At 33.9% G+C, this 14681-nt stretch overlaps 1 protein-coding gene across 31 annotated transcripts in view; it reads right to left on the reverse strand.

Annotated features, from left to right (window-relative positions):
• Positions 1 to 14681, reverse strand: part of NRXN1 (neurexin 1) — a 1110010-nt gene that overhangs the window by 126496 nt on the left and 968833 nt on the right. For 20 of the 31 annotated variants that reach the window (XM_041755320.1, XM_041755302.1, XM_041755296.1 and 17 more), the window contains 2 exons: positions 7596 to 7685; positions 5894 to 6213 (listed from right to left, as the gene is read on the reverse strand). In XM_041755320.1, the coding sequence (XP_041611254.1) occupies positions 5894 to 6213; positions 7596 to 7685 (410 nt within the window). The remainder of the gene's footprint in view (positions 1 to 5893; positions 6214 to 7595; positions 7686 to 14681) is intronic. The other 11 variants (XM_041755312.1, XM_041755311.1, XM_041755321.1 and 8 more) reach the window with 1 other exon arrangement.

A 14681-nucleotide genomic window follows, 5' to 3' on the forward strand; every position in this document is an offset into this window, starting at 1 on the left:
ATGGAAATATGTGTACACTCTGCTTACATTTTTCAAACAAACAGTATTAATTTTTCATGGGCATTTCCAATGCTGCCAGGAAACAACAGCAGCATCCAATATATTCAAATACTCTTTTCTTGCTTGAACACTAATTGGGCTTCTCTTTGCAACATTCCATAGGAATCAGATGCTATTTAGTAGGACACTGCATATGTGAAATATATAGGTCTCTCACAACCTATCAATGCTTTTAAATCCTCAACAGTTCCTTTTCTTGGGTTTGTCATGCCCACTCTGAATTGTTTCAATATATTTCACTCATGTGTCCTAATTCTGCCCTACTCTGTAATTTCTTACTAGGAGTTGCAAACTATAGTCCCTCCAGTCAAAAAACAAAATCTCTCAAAGCCTTAGTCTTTCTCTTTTCTCAAGATATTTGAAATAAGATAAAAAGAAGATGAACAAGGCTATGGATTCTTAAAACCAGGTAAGGATACCAGAGTCAGTTATTGCTCTGAATGCAAAGGACAAGGCTTCACCATTTATTATTCTTATGAAGTGTGATTTTTTTTTGCAAAGATATATTTTATGTATGCTGTCAGAGAAAAGTGTAATATGTAGACCAAAATGGAATACTTTGGAAACTCAAAAAGGGATACTATTAACAATTACATTGGTACACCAGGGGTACACAAGAACTACACGGGCCAACCAAGACGAATGGCCATCCTGTGTAAAAGTCAAGAGTGAAATCTATGCTTTGAAATAATCATCTGAAGACATAATTAAGAGCATCACCACTAGTATCAATGAAATTTTAGAGCAGAATGCAATTCAAGAGATTCTTAGTTAACCCACTTAGAGAGGTAGTAAAGCCAAGGTGTAGCCATAGTAACCAAACTATCCAAGCTACACAACAAGGTAGGTGGTTGTGCATAAAGTAGAAACCTTGTCTCATGATTTATATGTTCTTTCCATTCTCCTATACTGTAAATAAAAGGCATTTCTGTGGATCCATATGATGCTCTACAGTGTGCATATAGCTTGTTAAAATAGTCTTGAAGAAAAGAACCAAAAGATTGCAAAAGGCAATATAAAAATTAAAACAGAATAAATGTTACAATTTTGATCTTAGAAGGAACAGCACAGCTGCACTTTCCTTTCTTTACAGACTACAACCAAAGGAAGTGAATGTTGCCCTCTGCAAGGCTGGTTTACTTTTACTCATTTGTGTAGAGCCACATTTACATTATAAGACATTGGCAGATTATTCAGAAGAGGGAACCCCTAGAAGCTGGAAATCTTACATGGCACTACTGTCCCTCATCCCAAGAAGCTCTTGGTATCCCGAGAAATTTTACTAGCAATTATTTGCAAATATTTGCTTTCTGAGAACAGCCTTAGAGAAAGCTTCTCACTCTCTCTTTTTTAAGATCTTAAACAGTAGTGTGCATTTTAATGTACATTTTCCTGGTTTGGAAAGTTTCTCTTTAAGATGAGCAGGTCTTATGGAAACATTTAGATATTAAATATTCTAAGTAAAACAAATTTTAAGAAATTTAAGTAATGCACATAAAAAGTATAATTTTAAAAGTATCATTAATATTGTTATATTCACATTTTAAAACGCCATTTAATCAGGAGAGTTGGTAAATTTCCTTATTTCATATATAAATCAAGTCTTTCTATTTTTTTAAAAGAATTTATTTATTTATTCATGAGAGACATGGAGAGACAGAGGCAGAGACACAGGCAGAGGGAGAAGCAGGCTCCATACAGGGAGCCCAACGTGGGACTTGATCCCAGGACTCCAGGATCACGACCTGGGCCCAAAGAAGGTGCTCAACTGCTGAGCCAACCGGGTGTCCCAATGTCTTCTAAAGTAAACATCAGGCTCAAATTTGATCATCAGTCAGAAGAAAAACATTTTTAAAAAAGCATATTTACTTTTAAGTAGGAAAGTAAACAGAATTCTATGGGACATTTTAATGAATATTCTTTTATAAAAATTGTCTGACCCTGTAACAGACGAAAATACATTTCTTGCCTGTCACTTGCCCTGCATTCAGGATGGCTGAACAAACCTGATATCATCTATCTGAAATGAATCCAATATAATTTTGCTTGATCAAAAATCTGTTTCCATAGTTCTAAAACATGCAATCACCCCAAGGTATATTGTCATTGTAGCTTAAGTGGCTCAGTGTTATCACTGAGGAAAATATACTTTGATTGAGAAAACAGTCCAGTATGGCTTTTGAAAAATAAAATGACCCTTCTTCATATACAATTGAGTAAGGCAGTTGATAAAAGCAGGCAGATACAGCCATAGAGACTGGGTTTAAAGGAAGATGCTTCATCTAATTTGCAAAAATGGGTCAAAGGTTTCTGTCCTGGAATTAGCATAGCAAATCACTCTCTTATTTAAACTTCTAAAACTGACAATTCTAACAGTTTAAATCCTAGGAATATCAGTGATCTCTTCATAGTTGAAGGGCAATTTAAAAATCAATTGTGAGGTAAAGAGAATTTGCAACAAATTACTCTGTTACTCAAAAATAAATAACTTGTTTTCTTCCTTAGTAGTTTTTTCCATATATGCACGCTTTATTACCTGAATACACATACATATCATTATAAAATATAATTTTAAAACCTGTTGGTCCAACCTGAAAATACTGTTGCCACAATGGACTATTTGTGGCATATTAATCCAAATTATTTAATTGCTGTTATTTGTTAAAATCTAAAGATTAAAAATATCTATTTTTTAATGAACCCAGTAATCTTTTATTTAAGTCAATATCTTCCCAAATGAACCAAATAATCACTAATTGATTAGATCATTTACTTTCATAAACCACTGCTGTCTTTAAACATGTAATAGCTTATAATAAAAGAGACTCTTTTCATTGGAAATTAATGGGTAGTTAACTGTTTTCCTTTTGTATTAATTAATACTATAAAATCCATAACTTTATTTTTTCATTTCTAGGTACTGAGCTTGCAAATGCAATAGCTATTTTGCACGTTTTCTCAAAAAACAGAATTTCTTAACATGTACCAGTTACTAACTGATAAAATATATTCTAGGAAAAATTGTTAAGTCTTTCTTTATTTTGGCATACATTTGGTTTACCTAGGAGCTTAGACAATTATAATAACAATAAGATGAAATAAGGCTACTAAGAAAAATCTCTGATTATTTGAAATATTATTTCCAGGAACATTTCTTTTTTTTATTTTTTATTATTTTTTATTTTTTATTTTTTTTAATTTTATGATAGTCACAGAGAGAGAGAGAGGCAGAGACACAGGCAGAGGGAGAAGCAGGCTCCATGCACCGGGAGCCCGATGTGGGACTCAATCCCGGGTCTCCAGGATCACGCCCTGGGCCAAAGGCAGGCGCCAAACCGCTGAGCCACCCAGGGATCCCTCCAGGAACATTTCTAATTTTGACTGTCCTACAATGTCCTCTTATGAATTATCTCATATAAAAGAAATAGTTTATCAATCACTTTATTTTTCATTTTCTTATATCAAATTCAGCTTAAATAAACAATAAACTAACAGCCATAATAATAAATCATTAATGGTATAGTAGTGAAGACTATCAAATGAAGTTGACAGATATGCCTAAATCTGTCTAAAGTTTTAAATTCACAAGTCTTTATCCAAGGGACTAATTGTTATTATTAACCATCTTAGAAGCCAAAACAAGATAGAGAAATTCAACAGAAAGATTATACTATGAGCACACATACCCACTAAAATGTATATCGCATAAAGACAAGGGTATTTGTTCATTGTTCATTGTCCAGTGCCTAGGACAGTGTATGGCACAGATAGAATGATCAATAAATATAATATTAATGAACACCTGGTGAGACAGCTCATTTTACTTTGTGGCCAAATGCAAATCAAAAATAAAGAGGGTGGCGGATAGAGAGAGAGAGAGAGAGAGAGAGAAAGAAAGAAAGGAAAGAAGGAAGGAAGGAAGGAAGGAAGGAAGGAAGGAAGGAAGGAAGGAAGAGGGGAAAGAGAAAGAAAGAGAGAAAGGAAGTAAGGAGGAAGGAAAAAAGAATAGAGCATATAGGCACATAGTATATAATACTACATTTATGAATTTATAGATCATCTCTGTAGAGTTTTCATCATCTCTCTTCTCCTAAGATATTTTTCTCCCTTTCTATTCTGTTCTTCCCACTCCTTCATATTGAAAGTAAGAATCAGAATCTGTTTTCTTCTTTCTCTGGTAAACGTATGTTAATTAGTAGACACAGTACTGATAGGAACAAATTCACCTTATTCTACTCTTTCCGAATTTGACAGTTAAGTCTGTTTCAAACACTTGAAATAAAAGAAATGTAAAAATAATTGTTGTCATTCTTGTTTCTTTAGAAGGCAGTTTTCTAGAAAAGTTAGGATCATGTACTTGGAAAAGCTTTATATGGCATCTACTAGGTACATTCATTCACTATTAAAAACAAAAGGAAACAATCAATCTAGACCAAGGAGAGCACACAATTCTGAAAGACAACACAACAGAATATATACAAAGGTTATAAATGTCTTTAGGGATCTAGTAGCATTTAACAGCATATCAGCATTCTAATAGCATTCTCTGAGGCAGAGAGGGTATTTTTCCCCCCTTATTCTTTACTGATGCAATGCCAGGGCCTGATACACACCAGGCGATTACTAAGTATACCTTGACTGAATTAATATGATTCTAAGTTATAAAAGTTTGGGATTTAAAAATTATATTTTTCAAGAATTTTAGATGTAAAACATAAACCCACTGAAGTGAATTCTCGGTGAGGGCAGTTAATCACATATAATACAAAACATGTTAGCACAAGACAGTTTTTAAGGATCATATTTTGGGTCTTTATCTTCAGATAAACTAATGGTGCATTTTTCTTATAGAGCAAGGGCAGGTATAGTGATTATTTTGAATTAAGTTACCAAGGAACAGCCAGATCAAGAACACCATGATGCCCTTTGCCTTCATAAAGCAGAAAATAAATCTCCCATATTAAAGGTTCTTCCTTGTACCATGAGGTAAAAGGACATCCATGTCACCAGACATTGGAAATGCAGAGCCAAGAAGGCTCTATAAACAAACCTTGTTACATTTACTATTTTATTACCCCAGCCCAAATCCTATTTAGAATTCCTTCGTAATTGAAGCTTCCAGACCTAAGTCTTCTTGCTCTGTAAATCTCTTACAGATATGTTTTTTGTCTAAAAAAAAAAAGTATAAAAGCTCACTGTCTTGGTCATTTCTTAGAGCCTCATTTTCATGATTGAGACTGTGTACATGTATCAAACTTTTTTTTTCCCTCCTGTTAATCTGCCTCATATCAATTTCATTCTTAGACCAACCACAAGAAACTTGAAGTGTAGAATAAAAACTTCCCCCTCAACAACAGTAAACAATAGCCCTATCATTCACCATGAGAACCACGTACCTATCAACTCAAAATTCTGAGGGCCTCAAAATACAGTAGAAATTTGTATGCAATTTTTCTTCAAATTCGTTTTGTCTTATTTTGATGATGTGCGGAGCCTGAACAAATAGGGCCTTCCAAATACTTCACTAAGTTACTTGTTTATTTAACTTAAAAAGTGAAAACCCTGTGTAATTAGCGGCAGTCCCCTCGGCTTGGGCTAGACTAAGGTTATTCATCAAGACTACCAGCTAGCAGCTAACACCCAATACAAAGCAGCAAATCTCAAATCAGCAGTGTACACACATTTCACATTCAAACTGCTACTAAGCAAGACTCAAAGAAAGCCACAGTCCCTGAGATCAGAAACAATCCCATTTTGGAAAAGACACATATGCGGAAACGCCCACTTTCACAACCACAGTTCCAAAACAAAGGAATGAAAGCCACATACTCACCTGGCTAATGGGTTCTTTTGTAGGGGGCTTTCCTCTTCTGGCTGTGCTAGTAGCTAGGGTTGTGGTGGTCTCCATAATTGATGTGGACATCTCTGACTGCATGGCAGTGGCTGTCGACTCAGTTGTCATTGAGGAAGGCACTTCACCAACAAGTCTCACATTTCCCACTATGATGATGTTGGCATCATTTTCGGCTGCCATATTCAGAACTTTCAAGCCATTGTAGTAAAGCCCAGAGAGCTGGCCCTGGAAGGGCTGGCCCTGCTCTTTCCCGCCAATTATTATGGTTGCTTGGCTATTGAAGATTGTGAGCTGACGCCCTGTAAAAATAATATTACATACATGCAAAAATGTTGATTGTGAACTCTACATTCTACAAAGGATGATAAAACAGATCTTTCATGGGGTGGATAATGAGAGCAATAAACTATAAGAGAGGCATTTGACTCATAATTCATTGCTTATAAATGAGGTGTCCATGAAATGCATAATCATTGGCAAATACTTGTAAATTCTCAAATTATTGTAAATGTAGTGCTTTTGCTAAAAGACCAATCAAAGATACGTATTATAAATCAGTTTTTAGTGGATCCCTTTTCCCTTTTACCTCACGATCTTATACTGTTGGTCTCCTAAATCTGAATTGTTGAATTTAAAAAATGTGAGATATCTAACAGTTCAAGTATTTGTCATTCTACAATTACCACTGGCAGAAACTAATCTAGAGCAGCTAAATCTAATTTTAAATTTATGATAAAAATTTCATAGTTCACGTAATGGCCACATGTATCTATATGCTATTCTTTAAAAACGTTTATTTTTTGAAGGCATAGTCCATTGTTATTTGAATTATTCTATTTTTCCGGCAATCACACTGAAAAGAAATGCATGGTTTACACTGAGCATGTCAGAGACAAAAAAAATCCAAAAATATTTTTCTGATTGGCTTTCAGCAAGTCTATTAAAACAAAACAAAATGAAAAAAAAATAGCTTCAGATGTAAAAAGCGGCTTCAGGAATGATACACAAACCGATGGAGAAATTATGGCACATTTCCATCAAACAGCAATCCTCAGCAACAGTACCAATATCATCAAATTGAGTATCCAGTTTTAGCAGATTGCTCTCTGCTCATAAAAAGCATGCACACAACTTTAAGTTCAGTTTTAATTAGGGCTTGTTCTCAAATGCTCTTAGAAGGTTGCAAACGTTAAAGGGACTTCATTTTGACTGGCAATCCATATTGCCCACTATTTAAGATGCCTAGAGTTTAAACCAAGAGTTTTGTTTTGTTTTGTTTTGTTTTGTTTTCAGGACCATAATAAAGATATCAGAACTACATATATTTTAGTTAATAATTTAGAGGCTGGAACATGTAATATAATCTATGAATGATTTATCATTTTGGGTTAATGCTTGCTGTGAGTACCTTCATAGATTGAGTTAGTGGATTATATTTAACAGTCCCTTTAACCTTAAGTTAACAGGGTAAGATTATTAAACAGCTGGTACGTCTAAAAATGTATAGAAATTATTATACAAGGTATGCAAATATTACTATCTACATTTTACTGTTTTAAATTTGTTTTTAATTTAGTTTTACGGAAAATTTATTTTTTATGTTTATTAGTGTTACAATGAAGTACTACTTGGTTATGTTCAAATTATTTTTTTATTTGAAGTTTTAATCAATGTTTTTTACCTTTGTCGAGTAGCCATTCATCAACTACTCGACCAAGTCGATATGGAATTCGCTGTCTAGCAATCGCCAGGCGCTCGTTATCATTGTTTCCTTTAAAGTTTAAAGAGACATTTCATTGGTTAAAATCTGTAAGGTCAAAGGTTAAAAGTTAATACTTAAAGCTTGAGCTATACAGTTGCCACATGATTTTTTGAAATTTGGAATTTTAAAAAGTTCTACCTAGAACATTTCATGTTTCAGACTTGTCATTCATTCATTTATTTTATTTTAGCAAACAAAATTATTCCTATGTTAATTGAAAATTAGAAATCTGCATTTGAGCTAGGTTATTAAACTTATGTTATAGACAGACCCGAACAACCAATTTAAACAGCATATAATAGCTTTACAAAAAAATGACCATTGATCTCAGGGTTTTGTCTTTTTGATGTTTCTTATTAACTAGTTAAACATGTTCAGGTGAAACAGGTTTAAGTTTTCAAAATACATTCAACCTCTTATTCCAGATTAGTAATTTATGAACACCAAACTTAATACCATCTTTGGCACACTGAAGCATCTAAAATAAGCCTAGAATACTTTATGTCCTATTCAAAAAATAGAAATTCTTATTCATCTCATTTAAGGAAACCACAAAGTCTGAATAGTTCTTGTATATTCCACACAAATTGGTTTATCAATAACTTGGACATCACAAGGGAATACATCTTGTATCATCCAAATATATTATTACAGGAAAAGGCTTTGACAAAAGTGACTTTGTTTGAGTGTCCTCCAGTTTCACTTAAAGCTTAATGTGTTGAAGTGTATAAGATTTGAAAAAAAATTATATGTATGCTCTTTTATCCTCAAATATCTGCTTTTATTAAACTATTCTAAAGAAGGCATGACAGTATAAGGAACAAATACAATCCACAAACAGTGGTTCCGTTCCTACTCAGAGATTCAAACTAAGTGGGAGCCTTGCTTCTTTGAACAAAACATTATCTGATAGAAACACAGTTTAAACTGACCTTGAATAATGCTTGCAAATAGATGAATGTACACTTGGTCTAGAAAGCACTTAGGAGGAATCTAGGCTGCCATCTCAGTGCTCAATTGTATATATTGCAAGAAGTTTTTCTATTCTGTGAAAATTAACTAACATGGAATTTGAGCTAAAACATTTTGGCAAAAGCTCAGAGGAGAACTCAGAGAAGGAAATACTGGAAGGTAGTACTGCTGACGAGAAAAGACTGGAACATTTTGCTCAAAAAGATAATGGATATAAATTTTTCTCAGAATAATTTGTAAGTGCTTTCTTATACTTTTTTTTAGTATAAAAATACTAATATTTTAGTGTAAAATAAGCTTAGTATAAAAAATACTAATAGCTACTGTAGTATTCTTATACTATTTTATTATACTTACCACAATAAAGCTATCATTATTTTGGTCACACACTTTTAGAGAAGTAGACAAGAACTGTCACTTAGATCTTATCAATTTGTCCTTTGAATATCAATTTGACCAATAATATTTCATGCATTAGTACTTAATTTAAAATGTAAATATGTTGTATTCTTGAAACTAGCATAACGTTGTGTGTCAACCAGGGATAGTTTTAGTATACTGATAATCTAAAAAAAACCCCAAGGATACAAACAGCTTAAATTTCAAGTCTATCTTTGTTGTAAAAGAGTGCACAATTTATGTTCTCTTCTTTGTGCTTGCATACAAATTATATTTGGAAAAACACACTAAGATATGATATTGGTTATCTTAAGGCAGTGTGATGAATGATGAATATGTAGTTTTCGCTTATATTTGATTTTACGTGATAAACATGTTCATGTGCAGGCTTTGATAGGCAAACGTGAAATGTTTTTTCAAAGACACATACCCTTTGCTCTATTAACTTCTTTTTCCACCAACACTGATATCAATTTGCACTGTTATAACTCTCCTGATGACTTTAAAATTAGGTGTTTCCTTATGCAGTTTTTCATGCTAGAGTATTCCCATCATCAGAAATGATTATTTCCTCCGACATCACCCAAATTTAGGATCCATATCACCTCTTGCACAATTACTACTACAGCATATTAACAGACTTTTGTGTCATCTCTCCAATCAATTGCATCCATTCTCCACATACCAGTCAATATCTAACTATGCCATTTGTCTATTATAACCCTTCTCATTGCCTTAGTATAAAATCTCAAGCCCCTGATGAGATTTATGAGCACTTCCATAATCTGAGCCTTTCCTACCTCTTGTTCCTCATCTCACACTTGCCACTGCCCTGCTGTAATCTGTCCATCGTCAGGAGACTTCTTTCAACTCTTCTAAGGCTTATTTCTCTGGACTTTTGCACTTGTAGCTTCTTTTATTTGAAATACTCTTCCTCACCCTTATACCATTTCCATTTTTCCTCAGCTAAATGTGACTCACTATTTGAGCCTTCTTGGCAGAATCATTATTTCCTCGGGGAGGGGGGGTGGGGTGAGGGGGTTCCTTCCTGCTGTCCCCAAGTTAGATTAGGACATTTGACTGCATGTTTGCCTAGCACCTGATACATGCCCTTTGGCATACAAGCACTGATCTTGTAATCGCATATTCAATTAATGTTTTCCCCTCGGAACTCTGAAGTTCTAGAAAGATGCTGTGTGTGCTGTTGATTATTGCATTCTCAATGCTGGTACAATACCTATCATATAACCTCCTATGAAATATCTGTAGATTGAGGTAGTGAAGGAAATCTTGTTTTTAATTCTGATAGCTTTCACGGGCCCATAATCTCATCCTATAGCCTAACAACATTCAGAAGAAAATTACGCCCAGAGAATAGATCACAAGTAGCTGAGCTTCCCTTTGACTTTCCAGAGGAAACATTTATCCCTTTAGTGATTGTCACTGACTTGAACATCCATAAAGTCAGCTCATTACTTGTTTCACAATAACTGCCTCATGCCACAAAATAAGTAATCATAGTTACTATTAGTAGGGGACATATAAAGTCTTAAAGAAGACTGGTAGAGAGAATTGACAGTTTGTATATTCTTTTTGAATAGCTTAGAAAAAGAGCACATAAAAACATGTACAAATATATACACAGAGACATATAATTTGCTCTCGTATCTTTGGCACATAGAGCAATTAATGTAATTGATATAACATGATTTAAGTCAACAATAGCTTTTAAAGATCCTTGATGAGACTCAGCTAAAACAACATAAACATCACATTTCCAATGAAAAACAAAGAGGCCCTAACAACAACAACAAAGAAAAAATGGAGTAGGCAGCCGAGACAGGTATAAGAAGATATGATAATTTTAAAAAACATAGCCACAAGGATGATACCATATAATCCCATCACCCATGAATATCAGATGCCTTCTAGGTCAGAGATTTTTTTTTTTTTAACAGAGAGATTTGATTTTGAAATCAAAGGACAGACTTTAGCTTTTGTTGAAGTAACGGATGGGAAATCAGATGGCACTCACTTCAGTTCAATGTATGTTTAGTTTCCAAATTCTTTGTGGTTCTACTAGAATAAAAAAAAATAATGGCTTCTCTTGTGATGAAATTATGTATAAATATACTATCAACCAAAGAAACATCCAAATAGAGTACTATGATGATGATGTCTTTTAACAGATGAGTCCCAAACCTCTTTTACTACTCAGTATAAAATAGTTCAGATCGTTCAGGTTGACCAGGAATAAGACTACATTTTGCCCCCACCTCATGATTTTCATTAACTAGTTTCGTAGGAAATGCATTATTGAGGTATATTAAGAAATTGCTCAAAATGCATTTTATGTCTTTATAAATTCATAATGATATGTTATTTACAAAACAACCAGTAATTTGGTATGATTATGTTCATTTTTAACCCTGGCCATAGTTTGGTGTATATCTAAACTTAGTGTGTAACATAAAGGACATAAAACAACAAATTTGATTGAGAAAGGTCAAAGATAAATATAATTTCCAATGACCTTTTATTTCATTTGGAAAGGGTTGGGATCTAATACCAAATATACTGAGATGTAGAAACATTATATAGTGCTTCTGAGCATGGTCAAAGAAAGCAGGTTTACATGGACAAGATTAAAAGCAAGTGGAATGTCAGGCCCTTGGGTGGCACAGTTGGTTAAGTAACTGACTCTTGGTTTTTGGCTCAAGTATCATGGCATGGAGTCCCACCTTGGGTTCCGACCTCAGCAAGGAGTTGGCTAGGGTTTCTCTATCACTCTCCCTCTGCTCCTCCCCACACACATGATCTTTCTAAAAATAAATTAATAAATCTTAAAAACAAACAAACAAACAAAAACAAGTGGAGTGTACCCAAATTTTCAAATCAAGCCAAAGGTGAATATTTGGGAGAAGCTATTTTCATTTTCAAGTTTCCTAAATCGGAGATAAAGTAGTAATGACCCACTTAAAAAAGACCTATCTGTTTTGGAATTATTGAAAGGGTCCAAGAAGAATTTCAGTTTTTTAAAAAAATTAACTATAGTAATCTACTGAGCACATAAACTAGGTTTATGATAATAGAACTTCTGATCGAATAGGTAAAACAAAACTTAGCCTCATATTTCCTTCACCCTAATACATCTAGAAGGAGATTTTCCTTTTATTTTCTTTTTCCTCTAGTTGATTTTATGTGGGTTAAGTATGTTCGTACCTCCACTGAAAATGTCACCAGCGACAAACACACTCATCTCTGTTGAAGTAATTTCCAAGTAGCGAAACAGTATATAAAAGTTGGGTTTATTTTTCTTTCAATTGTGAAAGGATTTGCTATTTTTAATTAATTATTAATTGGGCTGTAATTTTTTTAATTGGGCTGTAATTAATACATAACACTAGATTAGTTTCATGATTCAGTATTTTTGACAAGAGGTAGGCTTCCTATAGCCAGAATCAATTTCTAGGTGCAGGCTCTAACTGGAATGACCATTTAGGTATAAAGTGCTAAATGTAATGGATATTTCAAACAAGATTCCAGGGCTGAAGAATAAAAAGGAAAATCTGCTCATTCAGACTTAGACTGCGACTTCATTTTGATCGAATCCTAGATAGTTTCATTTTCTTACCTAACCAATAATGTTTGGTCACCCTATAGAATATTAATTTTATATGAACCAGTAGATTTCAAGGAAACAAGAGTAATTTCAAAATATCAAGGTAAGCAGCAAGCAGTAATAAAACTCAAATCCTTGACTTGTAGTTAAATTTCATGGTGGGACTCAGAGAACAAAGAGAAATAAAATTGTAATCATATTTTTATGACTATTGGTCAGTAGAGAAAAGCTATATGAACTTTGCTCATACATAGTTTTTCTCCTCTCATTTTCATAAATCTTCACCCTTGATGTGTAATTTCTCTTCAGAAATAAAAGTGTCAGTTTTCAATACGAGAAAGTAATATAGTTGGAAGAAAATTAAGGAAAAGCAGTGCTATGAACCCAACATTTGTCCAAAATAATATGAAAGTAAAAGCAAAGATACTTGCTTCTTCTGAAGTCTTCTTATTTACCTGAGTTTTGAGTTTTGGGAGAAGAAACACAAAAGGGTTCTGAAAAGCTATACATACTTCCAGAAAAGATTAGGAGTCTGTTTTTAGATGTTTGGCTTTTATTTTATTTTTTTTAAGATTTATTTATTTATGATAGAGAGAGAGAGCGAGAGAGAGAGAGAGAGAGAGAGAGAGAGAGAGAGATTGAGGCAGAGACACGGGCAGAGGGAGAAACATCCACGCTGGTAGCACAACATGGGACTCGATCCCAGGACTCCAGGATTGTGCCCTGGGCCAAAGGCAGGTGCCAAACCTCTGAGCTACCCAGGGATCCCCTAGATGTTTTGCTTTTAAATGAGAACATGTCATGTAGGTATGCCTCCACTCACAAAGCAAAGTAAAAGTTTAACATAGTTTTGTAAAATTAGTCTAGCTTTAAAAGCAGTAATATCATAATTTCCAACTAAATGCCTTATGTGTCATTGTTGTGGAAACCATACTAAATAGCAATACCTAACTTAGCTGATAATGTTTCAAATGAGTGGATTTTGAACATCACTGACACTTGGAGTAACAAATCTGTGAAAGAAACTTAAAAAGAATGAAGCTTTTTAATGTAAATATTTGTCCTATATATTACTTTATTTGCTGTCATTAAGATGTACACGTAACAATATATGCATCTATTTGTCTCTTGACCCTTTCTCCAACTTCATCTTGAACCAGCTTTTTCTGACTTTTTAAACTCTAGAAACTCTGTACTTTTTGATTCCTTTTATGGAGCTAATTCTTTTTGAAGATGTCATTTTATTTGCTTTACAAATTTCCTGCATCTCTGGGTACTCCTTAACACTCTGGACATAAATGCACACACACGTCCGTGTCTGGCCAACTTATTCTTCCCTTAAATATATGTTTCTCAACGAAGCATTCCCTATGCACCCTTCCCCCAATTAGCCTAGAGCTTTCCATTTTGCACTGTTATAACACTTAGTAGCAGTATCGATAATCGTGACAAAACTGATTCTAAATTTTAGATTTCTTGCAAGCAAGGGTCATGTCTAGTCCACCTGTTCACTGTTATACATCTTGTACATAGTACAATGCTGAGCACAAGGTAAACACTTGATAAGTAGTTCCTCAGTGGAAAATGAACTCACTAGAGGTTATTTGTTGTTCAAAAGTCAAAATCAGTAAGGCTTTCTCTCTCTCTCTCTCTCTCTCTCTCTCTCTCTCTATATATATATATATATATATATATATATATATAAGCATCGAGCCTGCTTCTCCCTCTGTCTGTGTCTCTGCCTCTCTCTCTCATGAATAAATAAAATAAAATAAAAGAGTTTCTCTATGTCATTATATATATATATTATATATAAATATATAATATATATATATATATATATCTCTGCCTATATATATATATATAGGCTCCTTAATCTTGCTCCTCTTTCATCAGTCATGATTTTGCCATTGGAGTAAATACAGGTCAAGGTAATGTCTTAAGTAAAATGTTTTCTGCTTAACTGTAAGCCAATGATGTGTAGCTTGAAGTTGGGATCACTATGGTGCATA

Source organism: Vulpes lagopus, chromosome 5 (assembly GCF_018345385.1).
Source record: "Vulpes lagopus strain Blue_001 chromosome 5, ASM1834538v1, whole genome shotgun sequence".
Lineage (NCBI taxonomy): Eukaryota > Metazoa > Chordata > Mammalia > Carnivora > Canidae > Vulpes > Vulpes lagopus.